Source organism: Ptychodera flava, chromosome 15 (genome assembly GCF_041260155.1).
Source record: "Ptychodera flava strain L36383 chromosome 15, AS_Pfla_20210202, whole genome shotgun sequence".
In the NCBI taxonomy this organism is placed as follows: Eukaryota; Metazoa; Hemichordata; class Enteropneusta; family Ptychoderidae; genus Ptychodera; species Ptychodera flava.
The window spans coordinates 16,655,280-16,681,772 of record NC_091942.1 but is presented as its reverse complement, the minus strand read 5'-3'; the positions used below and the strand labels follow the sequence as shown (position 1 = coordinate 16,681,772).

General features: G+C 35.9%; 1 protein-coding gene across 1 annotated transcript in view; it reads left to right on the top strand.

Annotated features, from left to right (window-relative positions):
* The window catches only part of LOC139151347 (N-alpha-acetyltransferase 60-like), a 52,775-nt gene that overhangs the window by 9,243 nt on the left and 17,039 nt on the right, over positions 1-26,493 (top strand). Inside the window, exons 2-3 of the mRNA XM_070724053.1 lie at positions 13,635-13,764; positions 26,025-26,121. Of these exons, the coding sequence (XP_070580154.1) occupies positions 13,635-13,764; positions 26,025-26,121 (227 nt within the window). The remainder of the gene's footprint in view (positions 1-13,634; positions 13,765-26,024; positions 26,122-26,493) is intronic.

The following is a 26,493-nucleotide window of genomic DNA, read 5'->3' as shown; positions in this document are numbered from 1 at the left end:
TATGGGACTGGTATTTTGTAATATTTCTGTTTTCAATATTGTACCCAACAGAAATTACTCAGGACTGAGTGCTTTCATCTCACAAAGAAGATATTTATAATTCATTTTGAAAAAAGAGCAAGTGATGTCTGCTCTTCTTCACGCCTTCACCCTTATTTTATTTACTAATTATGCAAAACTGTGGACAGGGTCCTAGACTAATGGGCTGTGCCTTTAGTACATGTATGGCTACTGTGTTTGTGTATACTGTCTGTGAAGGGTACATGGTGAATCATCTGAATTGTAGAGTTTAGTTGTGCAGTTGTAGCTATGGACGACTAGGCTGACCTGTTGTGGTTGGCATGCCTCTTTCAAAATGAATGAGTTATGCACTGTACAGTTTGATGTTTCAGCACATATAGTGCAATGTATATCACATCACTTGATTGAAACTTATTATTCAGTACAATTTATACGTGCTGTTTTACCACAAATCAATCCAATTTGCAGTTTGGTGTTTGAAATAGTGGTGGGCAAAGTCGGCCATTTTTCATTAATTTTGTTTGATATGAGATACTACTTATATTGTTTGACATGTTAGATAAATAGATAAGTTTCTCTCAGTACTGATGGCCTCCTACCAAAATAAATGTACAAATCAATAAATATAAAGCATAGACCGGTCGCTAAAAATGTACAGAGGACAGCAAAGCAGTGGATAAAAATGTATCTTAATTGTTAATAGTATCATCTCTGAGTTTTGTGGCATAAACAATAAACCTACTAAGTTTACTACTTATATTGTTTGACATGTTGAAAGATACTGAATAAATGGGTGACCATGCATAAATTTGACCCCGGTTTTAGACAAATTAAATGAAACCATGGCGAAAATGAATTAATGGTCATGACCATTAACTAATATTTGCGATGGTTTCATGTATCGTGTCTAAAACCAATGTTGAAAGATACTGAATGAACGGATGACCATGCATAAATTTGACCCCGGTTTTAGACAAATTAAATGAAACCATGGCGAAAATGAATTAATGGTCATGACCATTAACTAATATTTGCGATGGTTTCATGTATCGTGTCTAAAACCAATGTTGAAAGATACTGAATGAACGGATGACCATGATACATGAAACCATTGCGAATATGAATTAATGGTCATGACCATTAATTCATTTTCGCCATAGTTTCATTTAATTTGTCTAAAACCGGGGTCGAATTTATGCATGGTTACCCATTTATTCAGTATCTTTCAACATGTCAAACAATATAAGTTATATCTCGTATCAAACAAAATTCATGAAAAATGGCCAACTTTGTCCCTTTAGCGCATTAAAAATTCAATGTTTGGCTTGATCCATAATATTACACCATCTTATTCTAGTGTCTGTGATTATACTTATTATGGAAAAATATTTCAAGAAATTGCTGTCATCACAATGTGTTTTGTATTGCTATTATGCTCACTTCAAAGTCAAACTATCGTATAAAACTTTTAGCTGCTACACACAGGGTATATTGTGACATATTTTTGTACATTTAAACTTTCATCTGTTTCTGTGAATATTTCAACATAAAAGTGCAATGAGTAGAACTAAGTCACAATCTTTCCCATATATTCATTTAAAAGGGAGAAAAGAAATGAAACATTTGAAGTTTTGATATTCGAATTCCTATAGTTACAGCTATTGTTCCTTCAAGATAATGCTCCAGGTATGCAAGAAAATGCATGAAGTTCCAATGAAGGTACATTTAAAAGCAGGGAAACAATGAACTAACTGATAAGTTGGTTTGTGAGACCTTCCCTTTGTACAGGTGATGCGTGAAGTTCCAATGAAGGTACTACCGTGGTATAATATAATTGGATGACTTACTGCTGAACACCACTTGGGTACCCAAGTCAACTGTCTCAGGACAACCCAAGTAATGCTCCCTCACAAGTGTAGCCTCATATCAAAATGAAGACAGACTTTGATAATGGATAAAATGCCATCATTGTTCACTACTCAGACACAAATGCACAACTATTGTATGCACCATCCTAAATAAAATATTCAATACTTTTGAGCAGAGTTATTGTATGTACATGAGGATGTGTATTGTTGCTAAGTAGATAACATACTACATGCATTTCTTAATTGGATAACTGATGTTAAAATGATATTAAACTTTGAGGTCATTTACGACATAGGTGTCATGCTATGATTAATATTTTGTGTACAACCTATTTCCTTGTTGTTTGTCACTGCATTCAGGATTTAGTCATGTGACTTTTTCACATCTGGACAACAAGGTCTTTAAATGGAAGCAATTATGTTTTAAATGAGTTTGACTCTGGGGTAATTTTCGTGAGGAATTTTCTAGTGATGCTGGAGGCTCACTTACGATGTTTTCATGAATTTAGTAGTCTTGCTGGTTTTAATCTTTCAACAGCTAGCAATACTGTCAGCAAACACCTTTTGGGCAAAGAGGTAATTGCTCAGAAAGTGATATCGTCGGGCATGGGCTGAAGACATGTACATGCATCCAGTGAATTGTTGGCACTGGAAGACAAAAGAATCCTTACCAAAATGTACCTTTTCCAAGAATGTTTTGAATGTTGACATTCTGTAGTATATTTGTCAACAGGAAGCTGAATTTACCAATAGATCAGCTGAAAGATAGATTCACTTGTAAAGTGAAACATTGTGGATTTGAGTGTTGATTTACACGTTATGTACTTTCTATTTGAAAGTAGTGGTGGACAGTGTAAAAAGAATTATTGGTGGGTAGTGTGAAGAGATGCAGGCATATAACATAGTACTCTGTGGCATTGAATGTGTACCATGGATGATGAGTGACACTAAAACCACCAAAACGAAAAATAATGTTTATATCTTTTGGAGAAAATGACCCCTTTTAGGATCATTTATCAAAACCACTTTCTTACTTTGTTTGACTGTCACATTATTCTCTTGATTAATGCAGCATCTTTGTCAAGGTAAAAACAGATAGATGTATGTTGATAAGGTAGATTTGCTGAGGAAATAATCTAGCATTTCTAGAATTATGAGGGGAAACTTGACTTAAATCACATGGAACACAAGTATCCTTTACCAACCTCTCCTTCGCTAAAAGTTATCAGATAGTATGATCTTAAATATAGTCATAGGATGAAATAATTTTTCTGCCTTCCGTACCCTAGTTCCCAAAATGAAGGTCTATCTCTGCTGAGCATGGATGGATGGTTCAACCAAACTTCTTTGAAAAAGCTATGGTATACACAAAATACTTATGAATGAATTCAGATTCTGTACATTCACCATCAGGTAGTTCTTTGCTGTAGTCTTTGAATACCAGCTGCTAATCATCTTAACAATTTGATAATGTATTGTTCATGTACTTTGGTACTTTGGAGATGCCATGCCCCATTCTGTGCTTTTTCCAGCTTGAAATGCCACTTGAAATAAATTTTCAGGGATTTACTGTGATTAATGGCGACCAAGATGACCCGTCTGTCAGAAACTGATCACCTGCAGTCTGTCATAAATTCATTTGAACATCCGTCTTTGAGTGGTATCTAGTATGCCCCATGGACAATCCAATCACGTAGTCATCAGCTAAACTGCCTCAGGAATCTTTAAGGCCTCATCACTCGCATTAGAGCATTAAAAAAATTCCAAAAAGATTGATTCAATCAGTTCAAACTTTAATCTGCTGAAGGCTAAGATATTTACGTGTAAATTATTCAGAGCTGGGGACATTATGTCATCAACAAACGCCCTCTCCCAATATCGGACTTTGATCATCAGCTGTCAAGCAGACTTGCATGAAACAATCAAAAACCCGAAGAAATGCGCACACAATTATAAAGGGAACTGACTTTAAAAATTATTTGCTCATCCAAGGGTAGTAAATGCTGCAGTGCTGATTTGCCATGACAGTTGACGCATATTTGTTCAACAAAATGTGTATTTGTTTGACTTTGGGTTGAAAGGTTGCATTGGTAATTAATCATACGGTATTTGTATTGGAGTAAAATTTAATCCCTTTGAAAGTTGATTGATGTGGCCTATGGCACACTGATCATCGTTTTAGCTAACATGGGATATGTACATCGTGAACAGATGTTGAGACTTCAAAGCATATTACGGTCACAATTTTCTGCAACCCAGCAGTGCACCTGAGAAATATGAGTGGTGTTTAAAATCAATGTCCCATTAATTTTTTTCAAAGTTCATAAGAGCATAGCATAAAGGCGCATTTTTTATTCCAAATTCCATTGCAATCTAAGGTAATGCCCAGTCATTCTTACTGATTTTAGCTTTCTTTGGTTTGTGTATTTATATGCTAGGCTACATGACATGGTATGTTTTATAATGTTTGTGTTGTGTTGTGTGTTTGGTGTAAAAAACCACATTTAGATTTCTCTATGTAGGAGATACAATGTAATAAAGGTTTCTGGATCTGAATCTGAATAACACGCTGTCCACAAAGAAAACTTCGTAAACCATTTTGTTACAGTGTAAAACACTTATTAGAGACTTGAAAAGTATTGAAAAAAATGTCATAAACACAACTCAGAGCAAGATGGTTTTAGAGTACACGTCCTGTACTCAAGGTAATGTCGCTTTCACCTCGTGCCTTCCCTACACATTTCCAAAGAACCCTGTTGTTTTCCAGTGGGTGGTTAACAAGGCCAAGGTACAAACAACAGTGATATTTTTTCATCTTTTTTGTTTTTATATTCAGCAATATTCATAGTGGTCGGCTGCCTCAGTCGTGAACACTTCTCAAAAATGACTAGTCAAAAGCAAACAGTACAATTACATAAAGGGAGTTCAATGATGCATAGCAATTTAAGTGAAAATAAACACCACACATACAGAGTAGACACCATTGTCTCATAAAATACAAGTGACCTTCAAGAATAAAACTGAAGGAGATGCTACATGTATGTTCCATCACGTGACAGCTAGGATACTGTTTAAATTGACCGTAAAACCAACTTTTCTAGGGTTAAAAGACAGTGAAGTACATAATAGGACATGATTGTCAAACATGTGGGTGCATTGATGGTCCTTCAGCGCAAGTTCTCATAGTATAGCAGCATAGTGAAAGTTTCATTGTGTAAATCATCAGATACACCTCTACTGCAAGGGCAGTGCTGCAAATAATGGTGGCAACGTTCGTTTCAGTTGAGTGCATCTGGTATAAATAACAGTTATGTCCTAGGTACCTTTTTCAACCACCCCACAGTACTGGAGATTTCCCATAATTCATCATGATTTGTACACACGAAAACACCTCAGTGAAGTCTACTGTGTCTCCCATGTGTAGACAAATCCACAGACCAGTTTTTTAGCTCCCATAGCCATATGTATATATGGCAATGGAAGCTATTCTTATAGGCTAGGGAAATGTCTGTATGTATGTATGTCTGTATGTCTGTATGTCTGTATGTCTGTATGTCTGTCCGTCAACATCAAAAACTCCAAAACCGCTGCACATTTCATCTTGATATTTGGTGTGTACATGGATGATGGGCTGTAGATGAGATTTTGTTCAAATGAAGTTGTCATTGCCAAAAATATGCAAATTAAGTGAAAAAATGTAAAAACAGTCAAAATTGAAAATCTCAATAACCACTGAGCAGATTACATGAAAAATTAGCATGTAGTACTTTGGGCTGACCTGAAATAATTGTGCTTTTTTTGATTTTTTGATATTGTTGAAAATATACAAATTAGTGCCAAAAAAGGCGTTTTTGGTAAAAAATCTTCTTCTTCATAACCGCTGGTCAGACAGCTTTGATATTTGGTATACAGGTCCCTAGGGATAACCCAACTTGGATTTGTTCAAATTGTGATGAAATATGCAAATCTGTATTTTTAAGGAATTGTTTTGTCATTTTTGATCAAAAATTTATTTCATCAAAACCGCTCGTCTGACAGCTTTGATATTTGGTATACAGGTTCCTACAGATAAACTAAATATGATATATAGAATATATGATGAAATCTGCAATTTTGTATTTTTTGTGCAATTTTTGACATTTTTGGTCAAAAAATGTGTTTCTCAAAAACTACTTGTCTGATGCCTTTGATATTTGGTATACAGGTCCCTAGGGATAACCCAATTTGGATTTGTTCAAATTGTGATGAAATATGCAAATCTGTATTTTTAAGGAATTTTTTTGTCATTTTTGGTCAAAAATTTATTTCATCAAAACCGCTCGTCTGACAGCTTTGATATTTGGTATACAGGTTCCTACAGATAAACTAAATATGATATATAGAATATACATGATGAAATCTGCAATTTTGTATTTTTTGTGCAATTTTTGACATTTTTGGTCAAAAAATGTGTTTCTCAAAAACTACTTGTCTGATGCCTTTGATATTTGGTATACAGGTTCCTGGGGGTTCTCCAAGTGTGATATAGTGAAATTTGATGAAATCTTCAATTTTTGTATTTTTGGGTCAATTTTTGCCGTTTTTGGTCAAAATATTTGTTTCTCAAAAGTTACTCATGTGATAGCTTTGATATTTGGTATACATTTTTATACATAATTATGATGAAATCATCAATTTTGTATTTTTGCAGCTAATTTTGCCATTTAGGTCAGGCCATCCTGAAATGAGCCATCAAAGATCTCAACCATCTTCATCAATACATATGTCACAAAAAGTTGCTCTCTACATAACACAGCAGAGCTCTGTCGACTATTGGGTTGCTCGTTTTTTTCAAAACCGCTGGTCAGACAGCTTTAATATTTGGTTAACAGGTCCCTAGGATGACCTTAGTGAGATGATTTCATACAGTCAGGAAATACTTAATTTTGTATCCATGTCTATAGTAGCTTCAGGGACATTGGCCCTATGTTTAAGATAATGTTGTGATTCAGTAAGCATTTGAAATGGTAAACTGTATTTGGTGTTGAAATGCGGTAAAAATAATGAGAAAACATAGCTGAGGTGATTTCAGCAGGTTTGGTTTCCAACAAATATATTCAAAGTTTTTTTCAATGTTAAGAGTGATGAGGGGGGGGGGGGGGGGTGTCCTGGCAGATTTTGAAAAAAATCCAAACAAATGTCAATAAAAAAATCAGCCACAGAAGGTTTGTCAAAAAGAAAAGGTGAGATAGTGGGAAAAAAAGAATGTACAGTGTATCGGATCAAAAAGATGATCCTCATCAATCTTCCAGACAACCCCCTTTTATCAAATGGTACACCCCTGATGTATTTTTGTGTGCCATTAAACATGCAGTGTATTTTAGTTTAAGATGTCAATCAAGTTAGGTAAGGATTTGAAAGGAATAGTCAAGTTCACCACAGTTTAACTTTATCTCTTGTGTCATCATCCTTGTGTAATTGGTTAAGTTTGTAAGTTGCTCCAGATGTGGATGTACCAGCTGTTCTGGAAGAAAACAATGTTTACTTTTCCCTATAGGGTTTCTGAGTTAATGATTGCATGTTGAAATCTCTCCATGTATCTGGTGCATGGGCAAAATGTAAATATTGGTTGCATGTTATGTATTTCAGTCTATGTCAAATATTGTAAATGAAAAATCAAGAACAGTTTGCTGTGTGCTTGTAAAAGATAACATGTATGTCAATACATATTAAAACTGCCTTGCAGTTTGATTGTCTTAAAAATTATCACAGAAGTAGAAAACGAAAAGAAACTAATCAAATTGCTGTAACATATTCACCCTCAGTGTCTGTAGGCCTATACTTAACTATTTTATCATTACATTCAGCTTTTTGTTATATCTTATCACTCTCCATGGGCCAAGGCACACTTGGGGTCAATGTCATCACTCTGTGCCAGTCTGTGAATGTCAGTCTGTCTGTATTTAGGCCCATGTTTCATACAATTGGTGGTTTGTTTTGATAACTTTATTTGGTATATAGGGATAACCTAGCAATACAATTTTTTTGACAAAATGTGACATGACTTCAGTGACCTTTGACCTCAAATATACATATTTGTCCATAACTCAGTAACCACAAGTGCTACACCCTTCATGTATGGTATGATGGGACACCTTATGATGCCACATATTGTACCTCATTAATTATGTGCATATCTAATTTTGAGCAAGCCAATAGAGCCAGAGGTCTGATTTTTGATATATAGGGATAACTATAGGAGAGAATTTTTTTTGACAAAATGTAATGTGACCTCGGTGACCTTTGACCTCAAATATACATATTTGTCCATAACTCAGTAACCACAAGTGCTACACCCTTCATATCTGGTATGATTGGACACCTTATGATGCCACATATTGTAGCTCATTAATTATGCACATATCTCATTCAGAGCAAGCCAAGAGAGCTGGATGTCTGATTTTTGGTATAAAGGGATAACTATAGGAGAGAATTTTTTTGACTAAATGTCATGTGACCTTGATGACCTTTTACCTAAAATATATGTTTTATGTCAATAAATAAGTAACCACAAGTGCTATGTCCTTTGTATTTAGTAGGATGGGAGACCTTATGACAACACACGCTTTACCTCATTAATTTTGCACACATCTAATTCTGGGCAAGTGAATAGAGCTAGAGGTCTGATTTTTTGGCATATAGGGATTAATTAGCAATATAATTTTTTTTTTCAAAATGTCATGTAACCTCAATGACCTTTGACCTTGATTATACATATATATGCATATCTCAATAACCACAAGTTCTATACCCTCCAATTTTGATAGGATATTAGACCTTAAGATGTCATATCTTGTACCTCATTTATTATGCGCATATGTATTTCTTGGCTGTCCAATACTGCTAGAGGTCTGATCTTTTTTCCCATAACTTAGAACCATAACTTAGACATGCCTCATTTGTTTCAAATTGGGAACAACGACATAGACCTATTTGCCCATAGATCTCAACATATACACTCCAGTAATACTTCTTAATGACCACGTTTCCCTGCCCCATCAAGACTAATACTCCTATTACAAGTGGGGACTGTCATTGTCAATGACTTGTTTAGTTAATGATTGTATCACAGTATTCGATATTTCTAATTCTGTATTTTTTTTCCATTTTATGTTCTGAATAAATACATTAAACATATTTCACTGTCTCCAGTACATTACATTTAAGTATTTTCACTTCATGCACTTTATCCCTTTCACACATGTTCAAATATCTGACCAGAGAACAAACACTAAATAGTCCAGGATGGGAGCTACAGTGTCATTGACGCTATTTTTTAAATTTTGAAATCATACTTTTAAGGACATCATTCTTCTCATTTTCCATTTTAAATGATTGAGAAAAGTATGCTTGATTGAGAGAGGAGATAGCATTTTTGTAAAATTTTCCTCTGATTGTGTCTTCATCCATACAGAATAACGTAATGGAAAGTAGGGAGACTAGTTGCACCTGTTTTATGAAACAAATGGATATTGATTTTTTTCAAACAGAAAGACAAAAGAAATTTGCATGCTAAGTTTTCTCAGAGAATGACCCCTTCAGTTCGTCATAACTTGCTTCCCAAAACTGTGACATTTGTAGTACCTGCAGAATGTGACTTTTATGGTTATTTAATGGTTTCTTTGAAATTTATACTGAAATATCTAAACGTACTTTCAATAGATATAATTAATCAATTATCTAGAGGTTTTATATTATTTCAGGCAGTACTGAAAAAGTTATAAAAATTCTAACGTTGTGTTTTTCAAATCAAAATGAATTGTGGGTAATTTATTGTACTGTGCACTGCTGTAGCTGTATATTTTTTCGTACACCACAACCTCACAGGTAATTCATTTCTGTTCAGACTGAATGCCTCTTGATGCATATTTTCTCCAACCACTGGAATTAATTAGAATAGAAGCATTGCCTCCATTCCTGAGTTCATGCAAAGAGTTTGTAGTACTTCTGTTCAGGATTCCTACACTGTTAGGTTTTATTTTCTCGGCAAAAGCTTTTCCTGTAAAACTAGAGCACTTGGTGTCCATTTTTTTATGAGCATCAACAAATTTGGATCAAAGATATAAGTGCGGATATACACAAAAAGGTAGCAAACTTATTTGCGGGTGACAATGTAAAATGATAACAAGAGATGGGCAATTTAATTTTAAATGTGTTTTGGCTGGTAATGCCAAATACGTTTCCACTGGCAATGCAGTTGAGCTGGAGGACTCTGATACATTAGTACTAGTAATTCAAAATTTGATAAATCATCACTGAATAGACCAGGTCACCAATAACTTTTACATTTTCACATATGTCATCATACTTTGAAAATCAATGCCTTCCTTAGGATGGATGATTGTGTTTGTGTATTTTAGACATCGTATGCCAAAGTGCCATGGTAACACGGGATGTCTGTATCATATTTTAATGATAAATCATTAAGATGTACACTTTTTATCACCAAATATATCAAACAAAAAATTGAACATTTGATTACGGTTTTTCAACCAACCTTTTGTCTGTACATGTATTTGTGAACAGCTGTGAACAGTGTGAGTGTTGTAAGCTAATACCCAAGGTAATTCCTCTGAACAAAATGGAATAGAATATGCTTTGTGTATTATGTATTACCATGTCTCACTCAGACAGATTTGAGTCAGTCAGCCTTCAAAAGCACATGTCTGCACTCATTTGTCTGGAAATTGGCTTATTCTGTGTATTGTGAATGACGCGGAAAATGTTTTTGGGTGTCGTCTTCCATGATTTGCCTTCAAATATTCCATAAATAGAACAAATGTACATGGCTGAAGATGAGTACACGTATTGTGTACAGGCAAGCTTTGAAAACATGCATTTCTATGAGCTTGTGTGCACGATTGCAAATTAACTCTGAACAAAATGTTATGTACACATGTAGGGTTATTGCATGTTATACATGTAAAGGTGGTCATTTTCAGGCCTAACAGAGGATGAAAATTAATGGATTCTTTATAAATGGTATTTTCCAGCGGATTACACTCCACGATAACTCATATTTTTTGGAAGTGTGTCCAAATCTTTTGAAATCCAAAATTCAGGAAATGATGTAGCACTAAAAGCGGGATTTGTTTTGCAAATCTGTAAATGGATTCCAAGATATTAGCAGTGACGGCTGTCAGAAATATGCACTAATAACAAATGACACAAAATGAGAAATCTTGCTCTGTGACAGCTGAAATGAATTACCGGTACTATTATCAAGGGAAGAAACATGTATACATAACCTTATTTTTTTTAAAAGCGTGTATCTAATACAAAACGTTAAGTTCTTGATAGAAAGGAGATGAGCTAGCTAATTTCAAAAGCATTACCATAATTTTAATGTAATATAGTGTTTAATTTTTGAGGCAGCTTTCATCAACCTCAAAATTCATTTTCAATCGATATTAAATCATGGCTGGTTTCATTACAGTTGCCACCACTGGTATATGTACTCACAATAGAAAGTGTGTACATGTGATATACTTTAAGTGTAAATTACCTCACTTAGAAAAATATATGCTTGATAAAAGCAATGTCACCATAAAATTATTTATTTATAAGAAACAGACATATTAATGAAAATATTAACAGTCATGTCAGACCATGCCTCTTTTGCTGTACTACTGTGTAGTTACGTAATGATAGAGAATGCCTGTCAATAAACCTGTAATTTGTGTTCATAGCAATAAGAGTAGATGCAGTGTCAGTGTGTATAGGCTGTAGCTGGTTCTAAGGGAGCGTTCAGTTTTTACGGCCTGGGGGGGGGCCGGCAAAATCTTGTCGCCGGTGTTCAAAAAAATATAGACCCCCCCTGCATTTCTTGTGAAAAAACGATGACCCCCCCTTTGTCAGACGAAAAAAATTGATGACCCCCCCCCCCCTGAAAAATAACCAAAATCCATATGTCAAATTTACCCGCATGGTTTGGATTTGAACTCTGGTACGCGGCGCACTTTATTCGTGTAGCAGAGATGCCAGTGCACAAACTTCTCAGCCACATCCATTGAAACGTCTGTTAATTAGGACGACTGTAAGGCAATTTTTAACTTCATTTCCATAGACAACTCATGTCCATGGACATTGTATAAAGTAAACTTTATTGGAGTGGTTCGCCAAAGGCAGCCCTCCGTTAAGAGGTCATGGGCTATTACGTAAAGTCAACTTTATTCTAGTGGGCCACCAAAGGTGGCCCGCCGTAAAGAGGGTTGATCATGGCTATTGCATAAAGTAGACTTTACTGGACAGGGCCGCTGAAGGCGCGCGGCCATTACCATTATTCAGTGTGTGATCCAGGGTCCCTCAAAAATGTTTCTAATACAAGCCGCAGCTTCAATTGGGAATTATACAGTAAGATTGCCGTGGGGTATTACATAAAGTCATTTATTGTAGTGGGCCGCCGCAGGCGGCCCGCCGGTAGAGAGGGTTGTTCATGGCCATTGCATGAAGTAAACCTAATTGGAGTGGGCCGCCAAAGGCGTCTGCCCGTTAACAGGGTCATGGGTAATACATAATGTATATTTATTGTAGTGGGCCGCCAAAGGCGGCCCGCCGGTAAAGAGGGTCGATCATGGCCATGGCATAAAGTGGACTTTATTGTTGGTATTATGTTTTTGAAATGTGGTGACCCCCCCTTTCCTACCAGTGAAAAAGCGATGACCCCCCCTTTGTGGATTCCAAAATTATGATGACCCCCCCCCCCCTGGATTTTGCCGGCCCCCCCCCCCCCCCCCCCCCCCCCCCCGGCCGTAAAAACTGTACCTGGTTCTAAGACTCTCTGACAGCACATATCCATTGCTAGCTATGTACTATTACTTGTGTAGCCTGGCTCAGGGAGTTGGCATAGCCAGCGTCATAGGACATCCCAATTCAATATCAGTATACTGGATAAAATTGATAATGCATGCATTAACACAGACTGTCATTTTATCTAGATGCAATCTTGCTATTCAATTCAGCTATGCCACTTTGTGCTGATCTAGGATAAACCAGCCACAGTGCGTATAGCCAGTGCTGGGCCGTGCGATTGTCTCTACCTGGTGCTCCTCAGCGTCCTTCTATTTTGCATAGGATTTTCGCACACACAGCAGATTTACATTCTGTTGGAACTACGCAAGTGCTTAGATGCATGTTACTTAAAGCCACTTCCTAATACTCTCAGAAATGGCATCTAAACACCTAAAATGTTGCATCGGTGAAAGAAATAGCCAATTTGTGACAGGATGCAAACAGTCAAGAAAAAGTAAAGTCATTGACTTCAACATGAAATTTACTTTCTGTCCATTGGTACATGTCATTGAGAGACTCAGAGCTAAGATGTGACTCATGATGTGGTGTACAAGTACAGGTTCCTGTAGCCTACTGGCTGTCAATATCAGTGACACATGCATTGCATTAACTGGGTGAAAGCTGTGGACAATTTGTTTTGCCGAGCTAATGCACCATGACAGTATTAGTATATACCATGGATTTATGGCTCCAAGAAAGTTGCAGAGTTACAGTTCCGAGCACTTCAGTCCATTAGCTGCGTAATGTCTTGGATTGCTGTACTCAACAGATATGTGGCATTTTGCTTCTGTTGATATTTCAACAGTGTGCCTCAGTTTCCCCTCATGCCATTACTTTCTGATGTTGAGCTCAATCCATTTCCCATTCCATTGATAACTGAATCTTTTAAAAGTATCTTCTGTTCCTTCTTGACAGGTACCCTGAATCATGGTACGAAGAAATAACCAGCAACGCCAAGTTCTTCTCTCTAGCTGCCATATTGGATCGTAAAATTGTTGGCTTGATTGTGTCAGAGGTCAAGGTGAAAGGTCGCATTCATAAAGAGGTAAGAGATTTGAAGAATTTTGTTGGCACTGCCTATGAACACCTAGTCTAGGTGTACCTCTCCTCAGTTTAGGTGGGTGTACTGTACACTGTAACCAAGAAGTAGTGCCTGTTGCAAAAGCCCTTAATTGCCAAATTTAAAAATTTGTAAATACAACATGATCAGTACTGTAGACAGAAATGTCCACTGTAAAATTTAACAGGCAACTTGAAGTATGGAATGGCATGTTCTCAAAGTTAATCAATCCAACTGTTTTACCTCTCCAAGCTTGTCAAAGTCCTGTCCTCTCACAGTCTTTCATTAGCCATGTCAGTCCCCTCCACAGTACAATTTTTGGCTTGCATTATTTACGATTCCAGGCATGTATCCTCACGGTATTAATCCCACTCCCATAGGCAAATTACAAACCTGACAGCTGAGCTGGAGAGTAGCAAAATCCAGCCCATTGGCACATAGGGCTACCCATGTATTGTAGCCAGCATAAATATGATACATACCTTGAAGCTAAACTAAGCTTAGATTTAAGAGGGTTGGCATTAAAGCACTGATAATATGTAGGATGTATGGTAAATTGTATATCAGCCAAAAATATTTGTCTTTAAAGTCTTGCAATCGTGATAGACTGTTTTGCACACCTCATTCAGTCTCTCTCCGGGCATACTGAAAGCTGCTTGGTCTAAAATAGTGACTCAAGTAGTGAGCTGTGCTCTGAAGCTTTTCTTAGAGGCTTTTATAGACCCTTATGTCGGCAAAGTAATTTGTTCCAGTTTTCGTAGGAAATCTTCATGTAATCTGAGTTTAACCATCAAATTCCAATATTGCATTGGATATAAGGAGGCAACTGACAAGTGGTCCAGACAGATGCTATGCAATATAACAAATAACACAAATCACTCATGTTCACTCAGTGTTCTGAATCCAAGGTACTTGTACAGCTGTGTTGTCAATTTGAACTTTTTCTCTGGGCGGTTAAATGATAAAATTTTCGTCATATTGGTTGTCATCATTTCTCGTAAACTGCAGAGCCAGGGAGGTTTAAATTTCATTTCTAGTTCCTTGGGGATGAGTCCATTTCGGTTATTTACTGACCTTGGTGAAAAACCCCCTACTGTAGCTGTAGACTCAATTGCTTTAATGCAAATATATGTTATTCAAATTTACCGTATATGCCATTCAGATTTGTTCATTATGTGATGAAATAAAGCACATTTTGATCACATTTGAGTTGCTGTACACAGTTTGCCTTTTCACAAACCCTTCTTGTTTTTACTGTGATTCATTCTTAGGAGTATGAGATGACTTCATTCAGCTATGTCACAAAAACCTGGTTACATTTTTGTCAAATTATGATATCACTTGTCATGTTTTGTCAAAAATTCTTGTTCAAAATATTCATAATTACCTTTACTTCAAATTTCAAATGTTGGGACGTATTCTGCATTTGTCAAATTATTGTGATATGAGCAACCCCTATAACTCCATCTTGGCCATGTGGATCATTTTCTACATCAATGTCAGAGTAAATTAAGCAAGTATGCGCCTCAACAGTAAAAGATTTGTACTTGTATACTATCAGTGTCTAAATTTATTCCTATCATATTTGAACTTTTTATATTTGACAATGGAGAGTAATTTTTGCTGACCCTGCCACCCACAAATAATCAAAAATGAAATTTACTTTCTGGGCAGTGTTTTTTACTAGGATTGAAGCTGTTTCAATACAACACAAAATATTCTTTCTTTGAAAAGTAAAGTACTGACTTAAATTTAAACGTGAGCAAAATCTTACAAGATGGAGGAAATATGAAAAAATTAAAAATGGAAATGATTGACAGCAGAAAATGATAAAAGAAAATCAAAATATGATAACAACAACAGCAAATATACATTGATGTATTACAGTTATTCCAAAATTACATGGAATAGACAAATGTTTTCACCTATGAACATTACAGTGCAGGTTTCATACTTGTAAGGTTGTATTCAGTGCACCAAGGTATACTGAACATACCAGTCATTCCTTAATCAATGACACATGAAGTGAAGTTAACCAGATACCTATTACATACATGTACACACAGTTTGACTGCTTTAACTCCTCGTACAACGTGTAAAATTACAGAAACATAATATATGGGTCATGCAGTTAGCCATAGTATCAGAGGTCGCATGAGTGCAACTTTTTATAACACTTAAAACGCAAATGCCCACGAATTGGGTGAGATTTACATCTGCAAATTTTCCTCTATTATGATAAGCAATGTTTTGTTGCTGTGCTACTACCACAATGTTCCATCGTTTGCTAGATTTACTAGTAATTGGTGGAAACATAGATCAAGTCTCAGAATTATTTAGCAACTAGCAATTCCTTGTAACAGGCAAAAAGGACATGTCGGTGAAGAGTCCTCAGTTAATGCGTGTCATTCACTCCACTTCATATGCAACAAATCAGTATAAATTTTACAATGTCATATTGGAGGGGTTTTGATTGACAAACAACTTTCAAGAGAAAATGTGGTACTATTGTATGATAAACTATTCTGCTCTAGTTTAAGTTATTTTTAAAAAAATGATGTAATGATTTTGCTGTCATTTGGTAAAAAAAATGAAAATAAATATAAATACTTTGTTGTTTTTGTTGCACAGTACAAGAAATGTGTGAAATGTGCATTCAAGTTTTGGTTCTTCTATTTTACATAAACAAACCATCAAAAAAAGAGCAATTTCTCATGTGCAGTATTCCATTCAAACTTGCACCTACATCACTGTTAGGAAAACATTGCTCTGTAATCAACAAGAGCTCATTAAATATGCAAATATTTTCACCATTAGTAGGTGGTGAAATGAAGTCGTGTAAATTATTCATACGTGGTAGCCATTTGCTCTTTGGTATTAAATCCCAAGTATTTCACCCACCTTCCCTTAAAGCCATGTTCCTGCATATATATCTGAGTTTCAGGGTTGTTTAAATGTACATGTGGGCGTTGATTAGACTTCTTCATTGAAAAAAAAGAGCAGATCAGTGTCGGAAAAAAAAAAATTACAAAATAGAAGCTGTTATACTATTGTAAACTTGTAGAAAATGCATGGTTGTCTGTCTCAGTGGTGTGATGTTGTGATCTACATAGTGTAATTCAACTAAGGACTCATGTCATTTCTCAGCACGACTATGGACATTTTATGAACACTTTGTTTATCTTCATTGTCAGACACATGACGTAACATGAAATCACGTTTGCTCATGTAAATTAGACCAAATTATAAATAGAAGCACAGCGTGTTTTATGTCGTACAAGGGTTAGTCAGACAGAAGGCCAAGATTTGCCATGCTGGTGTTTTCAAATGTTTTTTCAACTCATTTAAGCGTGAATGTCACACCTACTTCAGATGAATTTTTTCCACTTTTATGTTTTCAATTTGTTTGGCCTCGCAGGTGTAATTTATGAATATCTTCTGTCTCTGAAATGTTAACTTTGTCACGACTTTTATGAGGATGGTAGATTGCATTTAAATCCAACTGCACGCACACAGTTCCATTGCTACAGGAAATTGTCAGATCATTATCCAGCAATATTGCAAGACTGCTGTTTTCAATATCCTGTTAGTTTTGATCATCAAATGAACTGGTTGCTCTGAAGGTTAAACGATAAAGGACTAGCTATATGTACATACATATCCCTGCAGTTTCCATGCTTCTCGGAGTCTTGAACCATAAGAATGGTGAAATAAAGCTTTATAGTAAAACTTGACACCCTTCCGTTTGGACTTATGTCCCTTCTTCGTACTTATGAAATTGAGTATATGATGTTAGACTTGAAAAGTTTTGGCGTATTTTCCCAAAGGATTTGAGTCACATGTGTTTCTAGAGTTCCTGGCAATATTTCATCACATAAATGATGATTTGATCACAAATACATTACCAGATCATATTGTCTGATAAATTGATTTCTTGCAAAACTTAGATTGCGTGGCCTTTCATGTAATGGTCATTAGCAATATTTTATGTCAATCCAAAGTTGTAAATTGTTAATTTTTGGCCTCAATTGCTTCCTAATTCGTAATCTATGCTTCTTACATTATCTTTTCCAACCTCAGAGTAGGAAATTCATTTCCTTCATTGTACTTTCAATACATTTATTGCTTTAAATCTATATTCCATTGATGTACCGTTGTATAGAAAACTGATTTTGCCAGTGAATGGCACATTTTCACTAAATATAAATATTCTTTAACTGTAGGCAGAACACCTATTCGCCATCTGTGTTTATTGTTGTTCTACAATAATACTCTTTCAATTTTGGAGGACATTCAATTCAATTAATTGCCTTGCTAGGAACATTTAAGCTCTAAAGCTTTAACAGATAATTATGGTAGTCATATTTAATGGGAAAGAAAATTGAATCAGTAATGAAAATTCACTAACTGTGATTAGTACCAGTACTTTTAATGACAATATCAGAAATTGTGTGTTCAATATTCGCATGCTCATTAGACACTGCATTTCTGATGTTGTTTTTCTTGTGCCTAAAAAAGATTAACTCCAGCTAGTGATGAGAAAGCAAAAATAATAATTTATTTTCATTACAGATACAGTGTACATTGTATAATTTCAATTAATGTGGAATTAATTTCATGACACCGACAGTAGCTTTCTCAACATGAACTGACTGAAATACATTTTCTGTAGATTGCCACTTTACTCCAGCAGTTCTCTCTGCGGCACGCCTTTGGCCAGTATACTCACATGTGCCTGTGTATTTCAATAGAGTACAGCGTGGTATTACAGCTCTGTAAGGTAGAACGTGCCTCTGGGACAGATATTCGGACTCTGAAACTTTTTCAATTCTTTTCTGATCTACCCCTTGTTAGGGGTTCATTATGAAGCCCTTTGAGGAAGAAAAACTTTCGTCTTAGTTTTTTGAAATCAAAATTTGTATTTTTTCTCCGTAAAGTTAACACAGGGATGGCAGCCATTTTGAATTACAAATTACAAATTTCTGTAATCTTGGGTAATTTTTTTTCTAGTTCAAAAATTTGCACTGTGACCCCAATTTTTATTGTTGATTCTCAAAAAGTGAATGGTCGAAAGATACCTTGAGGAAAATTTGAGAGTAAGTTTAAGTCTTTCACTTTCGAGGAACATACATGTACTACCTTAGAGCTGGTAGTGACGTAAAAGCCCACAAATAAAGTAAACATTTTAGTCTTAGTGTGGGATGATCCTGTAAACATACTTGTTACATCATGTCTGGTGTAAATCGAGGTGTGTTTGCTGTGTAAACAATGATGTCTTGTGTTAGACAATTGAATCGGTGCTTTAGAAGAACAAAGGACATGCTAAAAAATGTGCAACACTTTAGTTCAGTTATTTTGAAATTGCTGGAGTGATAGTTGCATCAAAGTTCGACACAGCTTATTGTAATGGAGCAGTTGTATGAATGAATAGGGATTTTGGCAAAGTTGCATGCAATTGCACTGTAGACTGTATATGTAGGCAAAAGTTTACTGCTCACTATGCTGTACATGCATCGCAAGGTTCTTGAAACAAAAGTGTTCTTCATTCAGTTCATTCACCGATAGATAAACAACTGGAAATGTGAACAAATAAGGAAAGATTAATAAACGTTAGATATGAGGAATCAAGATAAATTGATTCATAGATAAACAGAAAATTGATTATAAATGAAAAGCTAATAAATTAATTAACATTTCTATGCTATTTGAAACAACTTTTTGTCTAAATATATCATGTTTTGCTTTGTTTTCATGTAGGATGTACCCTAAATGAAATAAAGGCACGGTTTATGTCAGAAAGGACAGTCATCATGTAGCGAATAAATAGACCTTGCCAAAGCATGTCAGTGACAACCAAAATGTTATTACATCGAAGCAGAATGGCCCTCTTTGACAGATATGCAGACTGTCAAAATCACATAATTCTCAGCACTTTTCCTTCTACCACGAGTTGGGTTTAATATAGAGCTGATTAGGTTTTGACTGTCGTTTTGAGTGAATTTTGAGAAAAGACATTTTCCCACAGAGAATAACACATAAAGAAGTAAGAATATTGGGCTTTCAGAATTCTAAATTATCAGTAAAATTGAGGTAATCGACTTCTCTGATCACAAAAATTTAAGTTGCAACCTGTAATACTTATTTGTGATGATGAAAGAAAATGATTACAGTTTTCTTTGAAAAGCAAAGTATAGGGAAAATTTAAACATTCATTCCTACAGCATATTACGTCAACAGTATATAACTCAGAACATGGCCTACGATTGCCTTTTCAGAAACAGAATTGATTTCAGGAACAGGCATAATTTAGGCTGTGCTTATAAATGTATCTTAGCAACCATACACACGACAGTTACAGAGGCAATATTATTTTACAGAAAATGTAGACGAGGAGAAAGAGGCAGAAATTTTTCAGTTTTGAATGTAAATTTTAGCGTACAATCTGAACCAGTGACTGTACGGTTTTTTATATCACAGGCGATGTTCTCTAGTTTTGAAGTTTCACAGAGAGTTCAATAGCAAAAATTTTAATGTATCTTTACATCAAAATAAAATAATTAATGAGTATGCAATATTTACAGAACCTGCTCATCTTGAATGTACATATATTCGGAAATTGAGCATATACATAAACAGTACAGTTTCTCTCATAAATATTTCATTGGTTATTTCTCAATAGAGGAACTCTAATGAAGTAATCCTCAGGGCTAGCTACTTCCTTCTTCCAGATTTGTCACAGGTCACTAGCTGAAACCTGTATATGTACATATTATGTATATTCCATTAATTTTTGTTCGTCCATGAAACATGTTTCTTGTTAGGCACACCTGAAAGCAAGTCAAAATATCCAGTTTTCAACTTGTCAAATAAACCTGAATGTACTAGACTCTGTTTGTCAACAGTAATATTGCACATTGTTCATTGTGTGCAGGGTAGATACTTCATATTTCAGCACACACGTACATGTACCTGTAGTGAAGAGTAAAAAACAACTGTTTCATAGAACAAAAATCATGAACGTATTATCAATTCAAAAGTTACAGCTGTTTTCTCTGTACTCTATTTCTTAATAGTTGCCCTGTGGAAACTGACATTTTGAAGTTTGTCCCGTCATACAACTTGCCTGCTGGTGCTCAAATCTGAGAAACAGGAAATTGTCTTGTTTAGCCATATCTCATCCATCTTGAAATATTTATGACCTTCTCATATTCTGTCTCCTTTTTGTAGATTGGCCTATTATAGCTGAATGCTAGTGCAGAATTCCCTTGGTAGTTCTGTCATCTGTTGACAAAAAAACATTTATAACCCCTATCATTGCATACGTGTAGAATGATAACTTACAACATTGGGTTCACTTTCGCAATTTAAGGTGTGTAGTTTTGTTCTCATGTTGCCATATTTGTAATAATGGGTGTTTGGCCTTTGTCAGCACCTAATTCAGTTTTTAATTAATAGTAGCGTTCAAATGCCAATGTATTGATCAAGAATCCATCATCAGAAAATTTAACCTTCAAAATGTCACATCCTCCCAAAAAGTCATATAGTTGCCTCCTCCTTTGTCTGAAATAAATCACATGAGCAATACAAACACACAAAGTACATCTAGTGTCACAGCTAGAGGGAAAGTAAACACCAATAGGTGGAGCATTGAAAATACATACTCAGGTATCAAACAGCAGTAAGGTCAACAAAGCCCAATGTACCCTGTTTTCCATCAACCATACTATTTATAATGTAGATGAAGCTACCTGGATTTTCAAAATAACACCCACAAAAGAAATTATGTCGTTTCAACCAAATTTATCACAAAATTAGGTGAAGCGTGCAGGTGATGTTTACCATCCAGCGTTTCACATTACAGTAAAGTTAGTCTGTGTTACCCGTGAATTACCCCATGTCAGTACAACTTCATCATTTTCTGTGGTGAAGTTGGACTCCCAAGGACAATATTGAGATGAGGTAGATAAAATCCAAGGACTCCCAAGGAAAATATTGAGATGAGATTAAAAAAAGACGCCAAGGTCAGCTGAGGTAGAAACTGTAGGTAGTGCACAAGTTACTACTAATTAATATTCCATTGATAGTCATTATCTTGGGAATTTAACACTCAAACAATATTCATGGACAAGTAAATGATACTATTACATCACCGTTAACGCTTTAAATAACAGAATAAGGTCAAATGATCAATTGCCAATATTTTTATTTTCATGTACTAAGATAAAGCCATATATTGAACATCAAAACAACCACTTTCTCTTGCTATACAGCAATCTGCCACAAATTGACCATGATACTTTTTAGAAGTGAAACATTTTTCGTATAGGTTTATATCAAAGGATGTATAATGAAAACGAAAAATTACTCACAACACAAGATCATGCAATGTTTAGAGTTTGATATTTTGTTGATGCACAGTGTTTCATCTAGGCTGCGCGATTGCGCGATTCCCCTCTTTGGTGTGTTGCGCGCCGCCAATCACAGGTAGAAGGGGGGACCCATCGCGCACTGCACTGAGCTGGCTGGAATAGCTGCTATTGTGAGTGCCACACTTCGATGCTTTTGACCTGTTATTGGCACCTGTTCATAGTGTGGCAACGGGCATTGTATAGTGTTGCAAGAACATTTACATGGAAGGGACTAATTTTAGTTCGATTTTGATACTTTTTGAACTGCTTGACAATAAATTGCTGTTGAAACAATAACACGCGTAAATTTCCGTACACTGAATTTGCATATGAAAGCCTGTCAGCCAGTTGAGAGTTACGTTCACAAAAGTTCATTGCCCTTGCCCGATAAGATTTCTGTGTCAGATTATCTCTGTACGATTGAGAAAAGGAGACAAACTGAAGTTTTTATGCATCGTATAGATGTCCATAACACTCTGAAAATAATTCTGATAGCAAAATTGACACGAAAATTTGTACTTTACTATCACAGAAACGTGTTCAGTGCAGACTGCATATAGCTGCATGCAATGAAAGTCACAACAGTCACAAGCAAGCTGTGGGGTCAATGGGTCCGGTTTTTGAATTCAGTGAACAGACACTGACTTATTTTTCAGGGCAAATAAACCCTAAAGTTAACTGTCCGTGACAACCAACGTTTCTGTTTGTTATTTTCCCGTTCTAAAATGACTGACAGAAAGCGACTGGAGCGAATCTGACATCGAGAAACTCCGCATTCAAAATATGGCAGACTTAGATGTGACCCTCTAAGTTGTTCGTTTTAACTCTACTGAGTCTGCGCACAAAACTACAAGACCAGCTAGGTCACTAGAAAAATACAGCTAACTGGTAGGTGTAGGGCAATGTTGATCCAAACTTACAGTAGTGAGGGATGATATAAGCACAGTAAAAACGTGACAAACAAGTACATTCTTTTTTTCAGAAGCTACAAATCATTCCTTTATAACTACAACAGAGTTTTTTCTTGCTTTTTGTAGTGCAGACAGTTCAGTGAAAAATGAAAAAAAATCCCTTGAAGGTACAGTGGAAATGGCTAACTGTTGTTCCTTTTATATTTGAATGTACATTAAGCCCTAAGAAAGCAAACATACAGAATATTTTAGCATACTGAATGTGCTACAATTCATTTAGGAATAGTATGCCTATGAATATTAATGAGCTGTCCGCCACTCTTGGAAACCCTATACATTCACAACAGTGATACGCAAATTTGTTGACTTTTAAAATTTTTTTATAGAGGATGGTGTTTGCAGCCAGCAGCTTGGATTGTGTAAGCAAGTTATTTATGGCTTGTAGTATGTATATCACAAGTAACATCACTGCAGCATTAAAACTTACGTATAAAGATGTCATTATATGTTTCAGTTAAATCCCCCCCAAAATTTTAAAATCCCCCTCAAAAATTCCAGTAGAGGGGGACCAATCCCCCTCTGGTGTAGCATCCTAGATGAAACACTGTTGATGCATGCCTACACTATGATATTTCTGTTGGACCTCATTGAGGAAAGACAGTACACCGTACAAGCATGTAGTGATATTTGTTCACTCATGCCTGGTTACAGGTGTAAATGTACTTCCTCGGAAAGAGACAGTGTAAGAGAAAGCATTTTGGCTTGTAGGTTTAAGAGGTAGCAGCACTAGTAAATTTAGTGGATTGTTACAATCTCTTTCCTGTCAGAATGCTTTAGAAAATATTTCGTTGATCTCCACAAAACATAACCATAAAAATTATGTTCTCCTATTACTTTCGTCAGAAACACCTAAGAAGCTGCTTGATTACATATGACTCACAAAGAACAGTAAGAGTTTTTGTGATTTTCATTTTGCCTGACAATTTATCCCCAAAGTACACTATACACTAACCTCAGTACAAAAGCATCATCGTGAGTAAATCAACACACTAGAGAAATAGCAAAATGAATATTGTCTAGTGTTGAACCATTTACAGCTCAGCTCTGTCATCTGTTGATTCCATCAGTTGTGGTTTTCTTTCTGTTACCGCCGCCGTCGTGTGGTTTTCAAATTATTGATTGTGTACAGTGTTGTGATTAACGACAAAGTGGTCAAAACCTCATCGTTTGCTGAACTGCTGTACATGTCCCTCATTCTACAGAACTTGATCACCTCATGATAGAGTATTCAGTACACTATTCGGGGCATGTCATATGCATGTTTACTTTGACTAACTGGAATCCGTCCAATGATATTCTGTTATTGGATCCAATGATTTGTACATTCCTTGTACATACTGTGTACGTTGCGTGTATATCTGCACTGGCATAGTACTCCAATATCCCTACATAATTTTATTGGAGTGTAGGTTTCCCCAAAATTCCAACTACACCATGTACAATGTATAACTATAAACTGATCAGGATGCATGTTCATGTAAACCTATACTCTCTTTCAAAATGTTAATGTGTGAACTGCATTTTGTTATTATGTTGGCACTGTACATAATCCAATGGTGCCGCCTTCTCAGAAGGAAAAATATACTACTGCCGCTCTCTACTTAGCGTGTATCGTGTAACAGCGTGATACTATGAAAAATGTGATGTTCAGTGGTTATGTTTCATTAGGTCAGGACACGTGGCTCTACATAATGTGGATCTGAGATTTTCAACATGACAAGGCGTATGCCACAACTGTTCTGCGATAGGTTACACAACCTTTTGAGTTTCATCTTGGGTCAAAGGTCAAATTTTACATACCAGGATATGTAATCATAACAGTAGAATAAACAGAACAGCTCAAATATAGCAGGATAGTTCCCCCAGCATTAGTAAGCAAACAATATTTATCAATGTCTACTTTTCCCCTAATTTTCAATCTACAATTTCCTTTTCAGCTGTTTATTACTTTTGCGACCTAGTTTTACTTCCTTCCAATGTGTACTTTCAGTGTCTTTCTTTCCTGAATATGAGCAGCTTTTAATAGTCAGTCTATGCTATGAGCACTGCCTGTAGGGGCCATGGATATGTACATGTAAATATTAAACATGCACGTGGAAGATGAATCTCATTGCATTTTGGCGGTCCACGACTGACCTTTGTTTTTTTAATCCATTCTTTTCCTGCCAGACAGTATCACTTCCTCATCTGCCACATCAGTAAGAAATAGCCTAGAATCCTATTCCGTCCGCTTGCCTCCGTACCTCCGACACGGAGGCAAGCGGACGGAATAGGATTCTAGGCTAGTAAGAAATGGTATTGAGCCGAAATCACATGTATTTTCACCTACTTAGTTTGGTCTGTCATGGCAGCTGTAGTCCATAAAATCATGCTTATAGTATTTATGTTGACAGGGCCTTCAAATATTTAATAGTCTGATAAAATGTAACTCATGGTACTTGTGTGCTTTGCTACTTATAATCAACTTGACCGGATGGGGAAATATGAACTTGGCAGGATAAGGGTTAACTGTGTGCAATTCACACTAAATACACATGTACACCACTGTTACGCTATGAAAACTATACACAGTTAAATTAATGCTTGATGCTCAACCCTAGTCCATGTTTTATTTTGAAATGTTTGTCACTCCAAAATTTTCTAATAGTTTAAAACTTCCAATAATGACCCATTTCAGCGAATAATTTGAAGGAAAATTCAAGGAATAATTTTGTTGTCACGGTTTTGCACTTCCAAACTTTCATTCAGCGGCAGTCTAATATTAAAGGCTTTTCCAGTCTTAGATTCACCTTGAGTGTATTTTAGTATATCCCCAATATCTTAATGCCAACTGGTCTCTTTCTTTTTTATTCCATGTTTGGTCTAGGATGCTGACATTCTTGCCCTTAGTTTTCCAAGCCATACCCAAGTTGCGTACATTTTGAGCCTTGGTGTAGTTGAAAGATACAGAAGACAGGGTATTGGTAAGTATAAATTAATCAGTCACAAAACAAAACAAAAACGAATGTAAGCCTATGTTTGTCCTGTTCATATCTGCCTGTTCTTTGTATCTGGTAGGCCCTCAGACTATTGGATAAAAAAGGTAGAGGTTTGAACTTTATTGTGCCTAATTGTTTTTATGCAGAAGTGTAAAACACAAGAGGTAAATTCTTTGTGTTGTAATCAAGTCTAACCACAAAACATCATTGACAAGTACAAAAGTAATGTCATGAAGTAATCTGTTAACTCCTCACTCAAAGTGTTATGTTCATGCAGCTTGTAGGTGTGAATGATATCTTTGAAAATTTTAGCATCAATAACATTGCCCCAGATTTAATTAAAAACAGAGTATCATT